At 31.5% G+C, this 16601-nt stretch overlaps 1 protein-coding gene across 7 annotated transcripts in view; it reads right to left on the reverse strand.

Annotated features, from left to right (window-relative positions):
- Window positions 1-16601, reverse strand: part of GRIK2 (glutamate ionotropic receptor kainate type subunit 2) — a 1079206-nt gene that overhangs the window by 419365 nt on the left and 643240 nt on the right. For 6 of the 7 annotated variants that reach the window (XM_072831955.1, XM_072831953.1, XM_072831957.1 and 3 more), the window contains one exon: window positions 3636-3803. In XM_072831955.1, coding sequence (XP_072688056.1) covers window positions 3636-3803 — 168 coding nt within the window. Of the gene's footprint in view, window positions 1-3635; window positions 3804-16601 lie in introns of those variants that run through there. The other variant, XM_072831959.1, reaches the window with a different exon arrangement.

Genomic DNA, 16601 nt, shown 5'->3' on the forward strand with positions numbered 1-16601 from the left:
ACTGACTACCCTCTACAATTTTAAACTCATAATGGATGCCATTTGATTTCTCCTCTCCATCTAAGAAGCCAGGGCCACACATAGCTAAGTATTTATACATATCTGACAATATAGGTCAAACTATGCATACAAATACACATTCAAAACCTAATATGGCTCATTAAGGGTGATTTCATATGAATTAATCTCATTGAGTAGAAAGAATAAAATCATTAAATATTTAAATATCTTTATTTACTTGGCTTTTGTACATGTAGGTTTTATATTGTTCTAAATTTTTTTTGAAGTTGTATTCACTCATAAGAAATTTTATTCACATCAGTAATAATTGTAGTAATTAAGAAAGGCATAACCAAAGCGGAAGCTATTCAGATGAGAATAGATAAACTATGATAGGACTTCACATTCTATAGGTCTTCTGAAGTAACTAGGGAGTTTGGGCTTAGAAAGTAAATAATTATTGGAAATGTGAAAATCATCTTTAAATATCTGAAGATCTGGCTTATGAAAGAGGCTTCAGTTTGATTCATTTGGCTAGAAAAGGAAGAACTAGGTAAAGTGGTTAGAAGTTTCTCATAAATTTTGATACAATTTAAATTAAAAAAAAAGGAAATACAAAATGTCCAAAAATGGATGTCTGTTCCAAGAAACAATTGTTTACTCATCCCTGCAAATTCTTAAACAGGACTAAGTAGAGTTATTATTGAGATTTAGGCATCAGTTAGGTGCTCAGACTGAACTTCTCCAAAATAGTTTATAATTCAACTGTGTGAAATTTTCTGATATTTTCCTTCAGAGATTTTGCTGCATAAAACATAATGTGATGGAAGGATTCTTAAACATAGAGATATTTAGTAAGTAAATAAATTATAGTTGGAAAAAACTTACTTGTTTAAATTTTCTTCAAAAATTCCTGTATGGTCTAGGTAAATTTTTTAAATATGTAGATTCTTACTTTTTAAATATGATTAAAATTCTGAATCAGTAGTAAGATTGGAGTTTGAAATTTTTCACTAACATGGATTTTGATTCGTATACATTGAAAATAAAAGATCTTCCTTTACCAGGTTTTTGACAAGTCACAGATCAAAAAGAATTAAAAACCTTATAGTAGTTTATATACAATATCTGAATAAACTATTATAGAATATCTTAAATGTGTTTCAAATAAATAGTTTTTAGTTATCAGAAGACTCATTTAAAAGTGATATGATCCAAATAATAATTCAAGTTCTAATATATCAAAGTATCCACTGAACTAAACAGTATTACTAAAAATACAAAAACCATATATCAGAAAAAAATGTTAAAATTTGAGTATCTGATTTCTTATTCTTTTATTGCCTTGGAAAATATTTTGAAAAACTTTTTAAAATGTCCAATCAATTATTTAAATTATTTTATAATTAATCATATATATATATATATATAATATAATATATATACTGAGCCACCTCAGGTTCAAAAATTATATCAGATTTCTCTCTTATATTATTCTTTTGCATACTCCTATGCCCTTTAACCAGTAATAATAGCTCAGTAAGCAAGAATTTCATGAGGTAAGACCCAAATGAAGACTTTTATGCTTTCAATATCTCATAAAGAAAGTTACTTATTATGTTTATTTGAGCTCTTCCTAGCTTCAGGCAAAAGTCATTTAGAGAATTTGATTTTCAATAGATCTTAATGGGTGACAAAATCTGTAAACCCCTTTTAATATTTTGGAAACCAAATGAGTTTAACACCTCATAATTCCTAAGATAGTAACCTGTTTTTTTGTTTGTTTTAATATTTTATTTATTCATTCATGAGAGACAGAGAGAGAGAGAGAGGCAGAGACACAGGCAGAGGGAGAAGCAGGCTCCATGCAGGGAGCCTGATGTGGGGCTTGATCCTAGGACTCCAGGATCACACCCTGGGCCAAAGGCAGGCACTAAACCACTGAGCCACCCAGGGATCCCAGTAACCTGTCTGTTGTCAGAACATGCTAGTCTGTTTTTTAACATTGCTCCTTTGAATTCACCATTAAGAAATCTATTAATATTTTTTATACTTCACTCATATTCCATATTCTTTGGTCTAAATGATTTCATTTGAGACAGAGTTTCCTCTTCCTAATGGAAACAATCATGAACTATGTCACTAATCAAATGCAGTTGTCTTGCAGTTAATGACTTATTTTGCAATTATGATGACAAATGTAGTATTTCACTATAACCTTTACCCCTTTTTTTCCAGCCTTTAAAACCTTTCATCACCCTGACATGGTTCTGAAATGTGGAAACTTATTTGTATTCATAAAGTTATGAATTCAAAGGGCAGACAGATATGGGCTTTGATAAACACTAGTTATCTCGAGGATAAAAAGGATACTTTCATCTTACAGAATATTGTACCTTGTCAGTTGCCATTAATATTAATGAAATTAGAAGAAATCTTGACCAAGTTAGAATGATAAATAATTATGTACATTTCTATTAAGGTAAGGTAGCTAATAAAACAATATTAGCATTACAGAAAAGTAAATGTTGTTTTAAAAATATGAATTTAGAACAAATGCTTTGTAAGCCCACTTCTTTGAGAAAAAGCTATATTATGAAATTTAATTCCTGTTACATGAATGCTAACTACACAAAAGAAAGGATCACCCACTTAAGACAATTAAGAGTATGGAAACAGCCCTCAAAACACATTTGTTGTTTGGTTAAAAATATCCCTGCCTTGGTAATAGTTCTCTATTACTTTCCTTACTTTATAAATATTAAAGTCACATTCCACAATTATTTTTCTATTCGTATCCTTAAGAACACAGTTTCACAACATAATAAAAGAAATAACAAAATTTATAGAGTATTCTAATTATATCTCCCTATAATTCTATTTTCACATCATTAGCCATTGATTTTCAGTTACAAGAAGAAGTATTAACTTATTTAAAAATAGGCGTAGAGGGGATCCCTAGGTGGCTCAGTGGTTTAGCGCCTGACTTCGGCCCAGGGCATGATCCTGGAGTTCTGGGATCGAGTTCCACATCAGACTCCCTGCATGGAGCCTGCTTCTCCCTCTGCCTCTCTCTCTCTCTCTCTGTGTGTCTCTCATGAATAAATAAATAAAATCTTAAAAAAATGGGCATGGAGTACACATAAATGAAAGGTTGTTGAAAATTTTACAATGACATTTTAAGATTGAGCTGACATTAGGAAGTCACTAGGAACTATGGGACTTTCCAGGTAGTCAATAAATTGAGACAATAGTAATATGTACTGGAAGTGACAGATAGTAGAAGTAAAAATGTAAGAATGGATTCCAAAAATTTCTAAAATCCACTGATGTAAAATTTTATTTAGTGGGGTCTTAAAAATATGAATATTTTGATAAGAAAATAGGATTATTGAGGAAAAAAAACAATTTCAAAACAATCACAGACCTAACTGCATTTCATGTTATAAGCATTTTTTATACCATTAATCATATCACCTTACCTTCCCTGATAAAATTTCTATGCATTTTTAAAAGAAACATTTGCATGAAAATATTCCTAATGACTTATTAACTACATTTGGAATTAAGAAATCTCTCAAGAATACCTGGAAATTTGAATTCAGAAAATATAATGTTAAATATTTGTCAATTACCTTTCTTGGATGCTTCAAAACTATCATAGAGGTTTATCTTCTGGGTGTCATAAGTTAAAGTGGTATTGGGCAACAACGTTCTATTTCTGTTGATTGTGTTCACAGCAAATCTGAATGCAAGTTCTTCAGCTCCCATTGGGCCAGATTCCACATATTCAAAAATGCCACCTGGCAAAGAGAAAGAATAATCATATATTTCTTACAAGATAGAGAAAATGTATAAAGTTTTCTCAACCTTAATGTATGCATGCATTTATGTTTGTATGTGCACGTGTGTGTGTGTGTGTGTGTGTGTGTGTGATTTACTTAAGTACATGGAGTTTGTGCTTGCTTCTTCTATGAGCTTGAAAATTCAGGAAATGCCTTTTAGATAAGTCATACTGTTAAAATTTATTTGCTATAGTTATAATGATTTAACATGACTAAAATGTGATTTTGCTTTTTTTTTTTTTTAGTGATTCCTTCTTTTAGAGCCTAACCTTGCCTTAAGTACCAAGCATTATCTCTCAAAATTTTGCACACAGTTCCAGAATAACCAATCTTCTATACTGATATTATGCTATAAAGTTAAGCATCAGGAAAATTATATTTATCTGCTTTAATTGAGAAATCAGAAATCTTTAGCATAATTTCTATGGTGCTTGTTGTGTTAAGAGTGCAAAATACAAATTTTCACTTGCAAATTCTAGCAAGTGAGCGTGCAAGAAAAGAGAACAAAGTAGCATTTTTCTGTTAGTTCTACTCTTTTTTTTAGATGCTCCTTGGACATTTGTGAAAGATAACTCTCCCAAACAGTGCAAATCCCTTGATCGGTCAATAACAAAGCATATAATTTAGGCAATAAAATGTAGAGTACAACTCAAAAACATGTCCTTTCCATTTGTCACTTTTAACCAGTTATGTCTTAAGTCCAGTTTCCTCATTCTTGTCCCATCCTTGCTTCTTCTTAATATTTCTATTCAATGATGACTGACCACTGGGACCTTTGCCTCCAACAGAATATCTTCTTTATGGTTACTTTGGTAAATGGAATGAAAGGGGGAGCATCTGATATTTGACACTGTCCAACCTCTATCTTTGGAAAACTAGTACTGCTTTAACAATAGAGAGCATTTATCTTTTTCCCTTTCAAATTTCATGCCTGTACTCTCAGTACAGTCATTCACAAATTAGTAAGGCATGAATAAGCCATTTCCACAGTTTGCAATTCATACCTCATCAAAGTCTTCCAACACATAAATGTCAGGTGACTATACAATCAATAAACTATTCTAAATTAGTAAGAAATCAAGGTATGATAATAATTCCCCTAAATATGAGGAATTAGGTCTCAAGAAAATACCGTAGTACTCAGACAAATTTATATTCAGGAAGAATTAGAAAATTTGTTGTACTTTTAAAAATTTCTTTAAAGATTTTATTTATTTGACAGAGAGAGAGAGAGAGAGAGAGAGAGAACACAAGCAGGGGGAGTGGCAAGCAGAGGTAGAAGGAGAAGCAGGTTCCCTACCGAGCAGAGAACCTGATGTAGGGCTTGATCTCAGGACCCCAGGATCACGACCTGAACCCAAGGCAGACACTTAACCAACTAAGCCACCCAGATCCCCAAGAAAATTTGTTATTTGACACCATATTAGTTTGAAATATTTCTCCTATTCTTTCAACTAAATTAATGGTATTGTTATCCGCAATCGACTTATTGTGAAATAGTACTTTGAATATATTTAAAATCTTTACAGACTTATGCTAAGCACAAGGACAATAAGTATTTACATGCCTAATGTGTGTCAAGAACAAAATTAGATGTCTTGTATACGTGGAGGAGAATAGTGGTATGAGCCTAGACTCTGAAGCCAAATTTGGTTTACATTCTGTTTCTGCCACTTGCCATCCATGTAAATTTGGTCAGTTGCTTAAATCCTCAGTCTAAATTTCTTCATCACTAAAAAAAGGATGATAACGAAGGCAACTACATAGAGTTGTTATAAAAATTAAATGTTATCTCATAACAAAGCACTTAGATCAATGGTTCCCATAGAGTAAGCACTCCGTAAGTGTCTAAGATTATATTGAATCTTCAAAGTAATCCCAAATAGGGTATTTTATAGAAAAGAACTCTTTTGGCCAAAGGTCATATAGCTGTCATATGATAGAGCCAACATTACAATCTGTTCATGCAAAACATCAAAGCCCTTGCTATTATACTACAAACTAGTACTTTTCTTCAAAATTTCATTCAGGTAAAATACACAAAACTTCCTAAAGCTGAGACATAATGACTTTAATAATAATACATAATTAGAAATGTAAGATCCTACATAAGGGACAGAAAAATAATCGAGCAGTTGTAAAGTACTTCTTACAGTTAATTAGGAATAGAGTCAATTATAGAATGCAAACCTGAAGTTGCTTCTTCATAGTAAAATAAAATGAAAAACTACATCTTCTACTTTCCTCAGTTCAAATTATAGTTTCTATGTGACATAAATACAAAAGAATGATACAAAAATGATCAATATTTAATGACAGTGGGTTAAAATGTTCCTATTCTTTATCTCTCTTCAAAATAATCCAAATTCAAGTTTACGTATTTATTACTGGTTTGAATATTTAATGAAATCTTTGTAATTACTTCAAGATAACCCATTTTTATCTTAATTAAATAAAATAAATAATTGATTTTTATTGATCCAGAGCCAGAATTTAAGATTTTATGTATAATAATAATATCCAGACAATGGAAGCGTTTCAGGCACATATTTTCTGTAACATCTTCTAGTCATGTTAACTCAAAAAAAAAAAAAAAAAAAAAAAGGAAGAAAGGAAAAGAGAGACCACTAGCCCTGATTTGTGGAGGGCAAGTATGGACAAAGAGATAAAAGAATTCAGTAAAGAATTACCTTCTGGCCGGGGCAGGGGAGGGGGGAGGGAGGGAAGAATTAATTTTCCAAAAATTATCAGATGGGTACCTTAAACTTAACTGGGGGAAAAAAAGAGAGCTTTTGTAATTGTATTTAAAATTTTGGGAAATTTAGTAACATCTAATATACTAATTGATTAAAGAAGATAAAAGTACAATCACCATATTAGATGGTATGAAGACTACTAATCTAATTACTCTAGATTATGAAAATATTTTTAGAAAACAAATAATGGGGTCATAATGAAATTTTATAAGATAAAAATCACATATTAATAGTAAATGTCATATTTAAGAGTAAAAGAGAAGTCCCAGTAATGTCAGGAAAAAGATAAGAATGCCTATAATATCTTCTTTTACCACTATTCTGGAAATTTTAATAAATGCAATTAGAAATAAAAATTACTTATTAAAACATAGAGATTCATTTTTATTTCATTATATACATAGAACAGACACAAATATCCCTTGCCAATGTGTTTAATAACAATGAAAATAACAAAATTGAAAGAATTTATCATGAAGAAACCTCCGTTAAAACAAATACTAAACAAATATGTTCATTATGCAGAAAAAAATGATCTCAGAGGGAACTACTATACTGTTTGAATATATGAAGTATAAAGAAAGGGTAAATATGTGGGTGATTACCAATGAATTTTAACTAAACAAGCAAGAACAATAACTTCTTATGAATTTTGTAATGTATTTAAATCAAAGTACATGGTAATAATAACACAAAAGTTGAGAAAAGCATAAAGAAAATTAAAGAATGTTAATGTTCTAGCAACATTGGAAAGCAAAGATAATTATTTTAGACTAATAATTCAACAATGCACATTTGAATTTCTAAGATAAAGACTAAAATAATGAAAGGCATATAATTAAAAATTTAACAAAGGAAAAGTGACATAATAAAATTATTTTATTTGTCCAAAAAGAATAAGAAACTTAAGTAAAATAAATAGAAAAAGAGAGAGAAAAAGAAACAGTAAAAGAATTAGTAAGATGGTTAAGTGGTAGACCTAAAATACACGAATTAGTAATTACATTAAAGGCAAATGAAATAGATTCACATTTTAAAGTTTAAGATTTCCAACAGGATAAAAAGGCACAAAACTATAAGCTACCTGCAAGAGAAATAGTGAAAAATAAAGGAAAAGATGGGCAAAGTTATCCAAATAAAAGTTCGTGAAGCAATTCTAATGTTAAAGTAGACTTGAAGAGAACAGTGTATGTTATAATGATAAAAAAAAAGTCAATACACAAGAATGATAAAATTCAGACTCTACATATACTATTTTTTTAAAAAGAAAACTTCTATGATATTGACATAACTAGAATGAGATACAGATCATAGTGGAAAACATTAAGACATCACTCTAGCTCATAAAACAAGCAGACAAAAAAGTGAGTTAAAATTTAGATGATCTAAATATATTTGACCAAATTAACAAAGATGAACACAGTACCTCAAGATAACAAAATATTTTTTTCTTTCAAAATGTATATTTACCAAAATTGATCATACACAAGGCCATATGCTAAATCTCACATATAAAAAGAGAGAATTCAAAATGTGTTCCCTCACCACAGTGATATTAAACTAGAAATAAATAGCAAAAAGAAATTAAAGAATATAGAAATTTATAGAATTTAGAAATTAAAGAATATATGCCTATGTAATCCATGTATCAATAATAAAATCAAAATAGAAATTACAAAATTGGTGAACAAAATAAAACTGAAAATGTGGCATTTAAAACTTATAGAATACAACTCTGTCCATGCTTAAAAGAAAATTTGATACTGAAAATCAAAATAAAAAAGATAAAAAACCAATTGATTAAAAATCAATTCCATCTCAGATATCTAGGGGGAAAAAAAGAACAAATCAAATCCAAAGGAAATATAAGAAAAAAATAATAAAAATCAGAGCAGAAATAAATAAAATAGAAAATAAAATACAATAGAAAAACCATATATACAAAGCCAAACTTTGGTCATTTGAAATATTGTTAAGATCTATAAAATCTTAAGTCTAATCAAGAATAAGAAGACAGAAACTATAAAAAGAAGTTACACACCAACTTTTCATGAGCATATAGGTGCAAAAATCCTAAATAAAATACAGCAAATTGAATCTAGTAATATATAAAGATAATAATACATCAAAACCAAGTGGGTATAGAGGTTCCTCTAAAAACTAAAAAATGAACTACCATAAGATCCAGTAATTGCACTATTAAATATTTACCCAAAAATACAAAAATATTAATCCAAAGGGATACACGCGGGCAGCCCCGGGTGGCTCAGTGGTTTAGCGCCACCATCAGCCTAGGCAGGGTGTGATCCTGAAGACGCGGGATCAAGTCCAACGTTGGGCTCCCTGCACAGAGCCTGATTCACCTTCTGCCTGTGTCTCTGCCTCTCTCTTTCTGTGTCTCTCATGTATAAGTAAATAAAGTCTTAAAAAAAAAAAAAAGGGATACATGCACCCTCATGTTTATGGCAGCCTTTTCTATGATAGTCAAATAATGGAAACAGTCCAAATGTCCACTGTCTGATGAACAGATAAAGAAGATGTGATATATGTATACAATGGTTACATTTATGGCTAATATTACCATAGAAAAAGAATGAAATCTTGTCATTTACAATAATACGGAGAGAGCTAGAGAATAAATATTATGCTAAAAAATAATAAATAAATAAATATTATGCTAAGAGAAATAAGTCAGTCAAAGAAAGACAAATACCATATGATATCCTTTATATGTGGAATTTAAGAAACAAAACAGATAAGCAAAGGAACAAAAGAAGAAGCCAATAAACAAACTCTTATGATATAAAGAACATAACAACTAATCATTTTAGTAGTCACAACCCAACCGCAAATTGATCTATAGTTTAGTATAATCCCAATGAAAACCACAGCAGACTAAAATACATACAGAAATGCAAAGGGCCTAAAATAGTAAAAGTAGTCATAAAAGAAACAAAAGCTGGAGGACTTACACTACCATATTTCAAGAATTGTAATAATTAATTCAGTTATAAATTACTCAAATTAGGTATTAGTATAAAAGAAGACTAATAGAGGGCGCCTGGGTAGTTCAGTTGGTTAAGCATCCTACTCTTGATTTTGGCTCATGGTGGTGTGATCAAGCCCTATGGAAGTTTCCAAGCTGAGCATGGAACCTGGTTAAGATTCTCTCTCCCACACCTTGTGTCCCTTCCATCCCTGCTCATGCTCTTTCTCTCTAAAAAAATAAAATAAATTATATATATATATATATATATATATATATACACACACACATATATACACATACATATATACATATATCAGTAGATAGATATATATACATATATATATCAGTACATAAATAGAACAGAACATATAATCCATATAACAGACTTTCACCTATATAGTCACTGACATGTAAGTGATAATGCTATAGTGCCAAGGAAAAAGAATTGTATTTTTAATAAACGTGCCTGCATCAATCTGATAATCACACCTTAAAAAGTCATTTCAATCATGTGTCTTATAATAATAATAATGTTAAAAGAAACACAGGCTAAGAAAATATTTCTTTAAAAAAAAGACAACTAACCATAATGTAAAAATATGTCATATTTTACACATTAAATTAAGAATTCTCCAGTTCAAGAATTAAAATTAAGAATTCCCCAGTTCAAGAAAAAATTCAGAGGGTGTCTGTATATGTGTACGTGTGTGTAAGACAGAATTCATCTCCTTAAAATATTCGAAAAAGAAAATGGCAGTCAAATCAAAAGAAATATGGGTAGAAAACTTGAACAATTACACACCCCTAAAACATTCAAAGGGACAATAAACATGAGAAAGAGTTCAATTTCATAGTAATCTGGACAACAAAAATTAAAATTACAGTTCAAAACAATTTTACATACTCTCAAAGAATTACAATGAAAAAGACAAGTGGTATCAAGTGCTGTTGGAAATGTGGACCAAGTAGACCTCCCATACATTGCTGGTGTGTCTAGAAGCTGGTACTACCTACTTTGAAAATTGTGCATCAGAGTCTTTTAATATTGAAAATACACAAGCCCTGTGATCAAAATTTTACTCCAAGATATATACCCAACAAAAGGTGCATGCATGTTCATCAAAAAGCATGTATTCAATAACCACATGCAACAATATAAGATGAATCTCATAAACAAAATATTGAGTGAAAGAAGTCAGACACAAAAGAATACTGCTGTATGAATGCATTTTTTAAAAACTTCAGAAAATACTGATGTGAGTAGGGAGGGTGCATGATGCTGCTCTGAGGTGCTGGTGATATTCTGTTTTTTAACTGAGGTGTTTATATATGTATTATTAAAGCTTTACTTTAAGATTTATGCACTTTGGTATATAAAATATGTAATTCTTTAATAAAATTTTACTTTAAAAAACAATTGCATAAAAGCACTAAGGCTTTTCTAAGTTTGATAGCACAAGCTGTAAAAATAAAGGGAATACCGGTGAATGTAAAGTAAATATTTGAAAAAATCCATAATCAAACACATAAATATGATTAAAGAAAGAAAAATAAGAAAATATGTGAAAGTATATAAACTAAATCTAAATATAACATTAAAAAACAAAAAGGTTAGTATCTTTGCTATATGAATAATATTAACTATAAGAAATATGATCACTGCTACAGAAAAATTGGCAAAGAATATGAATAATTTATAATATGTGCAAATAACCAATGAACATATTAAAATGTTCAAAAATAGACTAAAATAATTTTTAGAGATTAAATGTCTTAAGGTATGTGAGAAAAAGCACAGTTGAAAAGAAAAATAAATTGATAAACTTTCTTGACAATCTTTCTTTAAATCTCTCAAGCTTTAAAAATATCACACATTTAATTCTGCTAAATCTACTTGTAGGATGTAACCTGAAGAAAAATGTGGGTGATGTTGCAGCACGGATGTCCACTTTGTTCATAACAACAATATGATTAGAAATGCTCTAACCATCTAATGATAGAGAATTATTCACGTAAATTATGGTACACTTAACTAATAAAATAATATGTAATAGTCATTTTTTTAAAGATTTTATTTATTTATTCATGGGAGACACAGAGAGAGAGGCAGAGACACAGGCAGAGGGAGAAGCAGCCTCCCTACCAGGAGCCTGATGGGGGACTCGATCCCTAGACCACGACCTGAGCTAAAGGCAGATGCTCAACCACTGAGCAACTCAGGCATCCCATCTAGCCATTTTCAAATTATTCTATAGAAGTTATTTGATGACAAAAACGCTTTACAAGTAGTTTTACAATATGTACTTATGCATAGCAAAATATTAAGTATGATTTATTAAATATGATTAATTCTAATTTTTTCTTATCACTTGTTTGTAGATTTTAATTAATTCATTCATTTCCTTGCTTACTTATTTTTAAGAAAGAGAGTGAGAGTGGGAAGGGGCAGAGGGAGAGGGAGAGAGAGAATCCTAAGCAGTCTCCACACCCAGCCCAGAGCCAAACACAGTGCTCGATCTCACAAGCCTGAGATCATGACCCCAGGCAACGTCAAGAGTTGGATTCCAACCGACTGAGCCACCTAGTCACCTCTTTTTGTATGTTTTAAGTTGTTAACAACGAATCTGTAAAACTGAATAAAATATGTTTTAAAATGAAGCAAGACTATTATTAAGGGATAGCAGAAAACAAAAGAATAGCAAGAAGATACTATGAAATCTCAGGGTATTTCTGCATTTGTTTCTTTTACGATGAGAAAGCATGCTTAGATGATAGGGAGAGAACGACAGAAAGAGAAACATAAAAGGCAGAAAAGAAGGTATTCCTGATGGAGCCAGGTAGTGCTCAGGAGGAAGAGAAGATCAAATCCAAAGGAAAGGGTAGATAAACCTGGGGTTAGTAAAGACCCTTACTCATTCAAGCAAGAGGCAATTATCTATGAGCTGCTCATGTGAAGATGGGCAGGATACTGAAAGAATAAATACATATTTTATCTATTTTCTTTGTGAAGTAGAAAATAAGGGCCTATAAATTTGATTCTCTAAGGAAGAAATCAGCTACTTCTTATGTAAAATTATCTCTGCTTTTTAAAAATTGTTAATAAAAATTGAAGGGCAGCCCGGGTGGCTCAGCAGTTTAGCGCCGCCTTCAGTCCAGGGCGTGATCCTGGAGGCCCTGGGATCGGGTCCCACGTCGGGCTCCCTGCATGGAGCCTGCTTCTCCCTCTGCCTGTGTCCCTGCCTCTGTCTCTCCCTGTGTCTCTCATGAATAAATAAATAAAATCATAAATAAACAAACAAACAAACAAACAAATAAATAAATAAATAATAGAAAGGCAAAGCATTTTGTCCACCTGTTCATAAACCTACAAAAGGGTAACTGTTTACATGATTTTGATTTTGAACAGGGCTTTTCCTCTTTACATGGCTTGAGAAAAAGAATCCTCATTTTGCATTACATACTTCCTATAAAAAGTATTTGCTTCTAGACTTATTAATTTTATTATGAAGTGTCAAATTGTATGTAGCATTTCATAAGTATGTGGTATATGAAGACAGAATTGCTACCCTAAGGAGTTCAGAGCCATGTTTGGTGGGTAAAATACATCCCAGAGTAATAAAGAACACAGAAGAACTATGTGATCCTAAAACAGCATCTTAGTAACTTACAATTATGGGCTTTCCTGGTACCAAGAGTCATTCAATTTCACATTTTCAAGAATCTAAAGCCTGCTTTCTTATTATCATCAAATCCCCTATTTCTTTAGGATACAGGCAACACTTCACTGTTGTTTATGCTTACCTTTGGCTTTTTGAAATTAAAAAAAAAATCAGCAGTGATAATCATTCTCACAGCTTTATTTTTGTTTGGTTTAGTTGTTTTTTTTTTTTTTTGGTGTGTTTTAATTCAGTAAGAGCCACCACATCTCACGTAATCTCTATATTAAACAATAAAACGCCTGCAGTTCTTTCTCCAAGCTTATTGTAAAAGTTAATAGTTCTCATCACTCTAAATAGGCTTGATAAAGAAAGATGAAAAGAAATAGAGGAGAATAACCTTCCTTTTCACAGATTTATTTGCTCTACCTTGTTTTCTAGATATGAAAGAACAAATGGCAAGTAATCCCTTGTTTATACAAAACTCCCAAACACTGAAACTTCTCCTTCAGAAAAAAATATTAAGCAAGACCCAAAATAAAAGATTTATATTAGCTAACTGCTGAAGCCTCTCCAAATCTTTTCTCTTTTAGATCTATTTTAACTATTCCTGAGGATTGCATGACTCATAAACCTGTGATGGATGTGCCAACCACCATCACATCTAACTTCTGAGAGTTTTCAAATAGGTCCTATCTTAAAGTAGGTAAAAATCAGTGTTTTACAGATGTTTAATTTAATAAAGAAATCAGTGCAATGAATAACATATTATTCTTTCAGAAGATGTGCTAGTTTTTTTCCCATCAATTGTTATAATCTTATTTTCTATTTAAATAAATGCAAAACATGTTCTCATTTTAATTTTGTACAAATCCTTATCCAAAGAATAAAATCATCATGCTTCTCTGTAAATGTGAAAGGCTATTTTTTAAATGCCCTGGATATTAACTGGCATTAGGGAATTGTTTCTTTTTCTCTGTAGGCAAAATAATGCTATCATTATTGTGTAAGAAAATACCTTTGTTCTTAGGAGATTCATGATGAGTGTTTGGCTAATGAAAGGGGAAGAAAAAGAAGAGAAAGAAAGAAAACTCCTATACTTACCATTTTGTTATTACTGCATGTTTTTAGCAGATTGATCAAAAAGACCATTAAATTAATCTGCAAGCATTTATCCAAATACTATGTGCTAAAATTGTACTATTATTGAAAATGCAATAGAAGAGTCTAAGAATGACATAACCAATAAATAAATCATCTGGTCTACCTATCCTCTGGATACTTAGATTGCTTCAACTACCACATATGGGTCTCCAGGAATGGCAAATTTGCTGCCATTTGAAGTTTCCTCTTACTTTCTGGGATAGCTCTAGAACCAACTGTCTCTTAGAGCTCTAGCACCAGGTTCTACATATTTTTTCATCATCTGCTTCCCAAAATCTTCTAACCATCTACTCTGATTAGAATAAATTTAAGCCCAACTTTCATATGGTCATCATTCAGAATTTGAAAACACATACCATCTTCCTATGGTAGTTTCTTTTTTCCAGGTTAAAACTTTCAAATCATTTGCTTATCATATTATCTTCCATTTTTCTAGTTATTTTTTCTCTGAAAATACTCCAGCGTATCCACAGCTCATCATGGGGTCCATTTTTAAACCATATTCCAAGTGGGTCCAAGCAAAGCAAAATACAGTCAGGCCGTCAATTTCCTAAACTAATTGTTTAAATGTAATATAGATTTTTTTTAAGAATACAATATCATCATGTCAATTCATCTTAGGCTTACTGTTAAAAAAGTTTATGTGTATAATGTCCTTTTTTAAAAAAGATTTTATTTATTTATTCATGAGAGACACAGAAAGAGAGAGAGAGAGAGAGAGAGGCAGAGACACAGGCAGAGGGAGAAGCAAGCTCCATGCAGAGAGCCCAATGCAGGACTCAATCCCAGGACTCCAGGATCACACTGAGCCAAAGGCAGATAATTAACTGCTGAGCCACCCAGGCGCCCTGTGTGCAATGTACTTTTAAATTTTTTTTTCATATATGCCTCTGATAAATAACATCTATTTATTACCTAATTTTCTAAATAAGATTATTTGCATTCTTATCCTATCACTAACTCTTCATTAATATCAGTTTAGTCAATATCTAATACATCAAGACAAGTAACTAATACTACAGAGATATAGGAAATGTGTTTATTTTTCCTTTGCCATGTGAAGGGTCACATTCAGTTTGTTTCTATGTCTAAGTCAGTGATAAAAACAATGAGCAAGAGAGAATTAAAGAAAAAACCTCAGATCCCAATCCCATGGACACCCCATTGGAGGGTTTTCCTACTATTAAACTAGCTAATGATCTTCTTAATTATTCCATCTAATGGTTCATCGGTCTCCATCATTTCTGCTGGAACATCACTGTAAACCTTTTCACATACTTGACTAAGTCCAGATATGCCATACTGTAATAATGTATCTCCATTGGATGTTTCACAGAGTTGCCCCTACTCTGGCTTTTTTCTGCAACCAGAGTAATATTTTTAAACTACAACTTCAATCTTGTCATTTAATTTCTTAAGATCTTTCAATAAATGCTTAATTTTTAAGCTTAGTACCATTTACAAAATTCTTCAGAGTCTATCTTTTGCCTCTCTCTTTGGGCTCCTTTCTTGCCATTCCCACTTTCCCAGTGCCACAGCATATTAAACCACCTACCTTTCTCTGAGTGAGCCAGGATCAAATGCAACCATTCCTTCCAAGTGATGTTCCTCTGCCCAGGAACCTCTAGTTTCTACCACAAATACACATACATACATAGACACACACACACACATTGATACGTACATCTGCAACTTTCTCTCTCTCTTAATGTATTGTGAGCCTCAGCATAGTCACTTTCTTTGGGAAGACATTCCTCCCTGGCCCTAACCGCCCCCCCCCCCCCACCGCCTAAGTTGTATCTCTGATTTGCATGGCCTTGGTTTCAGATCTTTCAAACATTATAATGTATACTTCTATACTCTGAAAGTTAAGTAATTTAAATATATGAAATATGTTTAAATTTGAGCTCACTGTGGAGAATGAAAGCTTCTAAGAGCAAACATTTGAGAGTATACTCCATATCAGGCATTGTGATAAATATTTTATAAACATAATAGAAAGTCATCAAAAAATGTAATTGAATCACACTTTCTGTACTTAATGTATTTCCCATTGTTATAATATTTTATATTTTAATTCTGAATATAACTCTTACATTTAAGTTGTTTACATTGGTGAGTCTAAGAGTTGTTTTTCTCCTTTATGCTCCATAGTCTCTAAGGCAGTTTAACTCTTAAGCCAAATAACTTG

The sequence above is a fragment of the Canis lupus genome, chromosome 7 (assembly GCF_048164855.1).
Source record: "Canis lupus baileyi chromosome 7, mCanLup2.hap1, whole genome shotgun sequence".
Classification (NCBI taxonomy): Eukaryota; Metazoa; Chordata; class Mammalia; order Carnivora; family Canidae; genus Canis; species Canis lupus.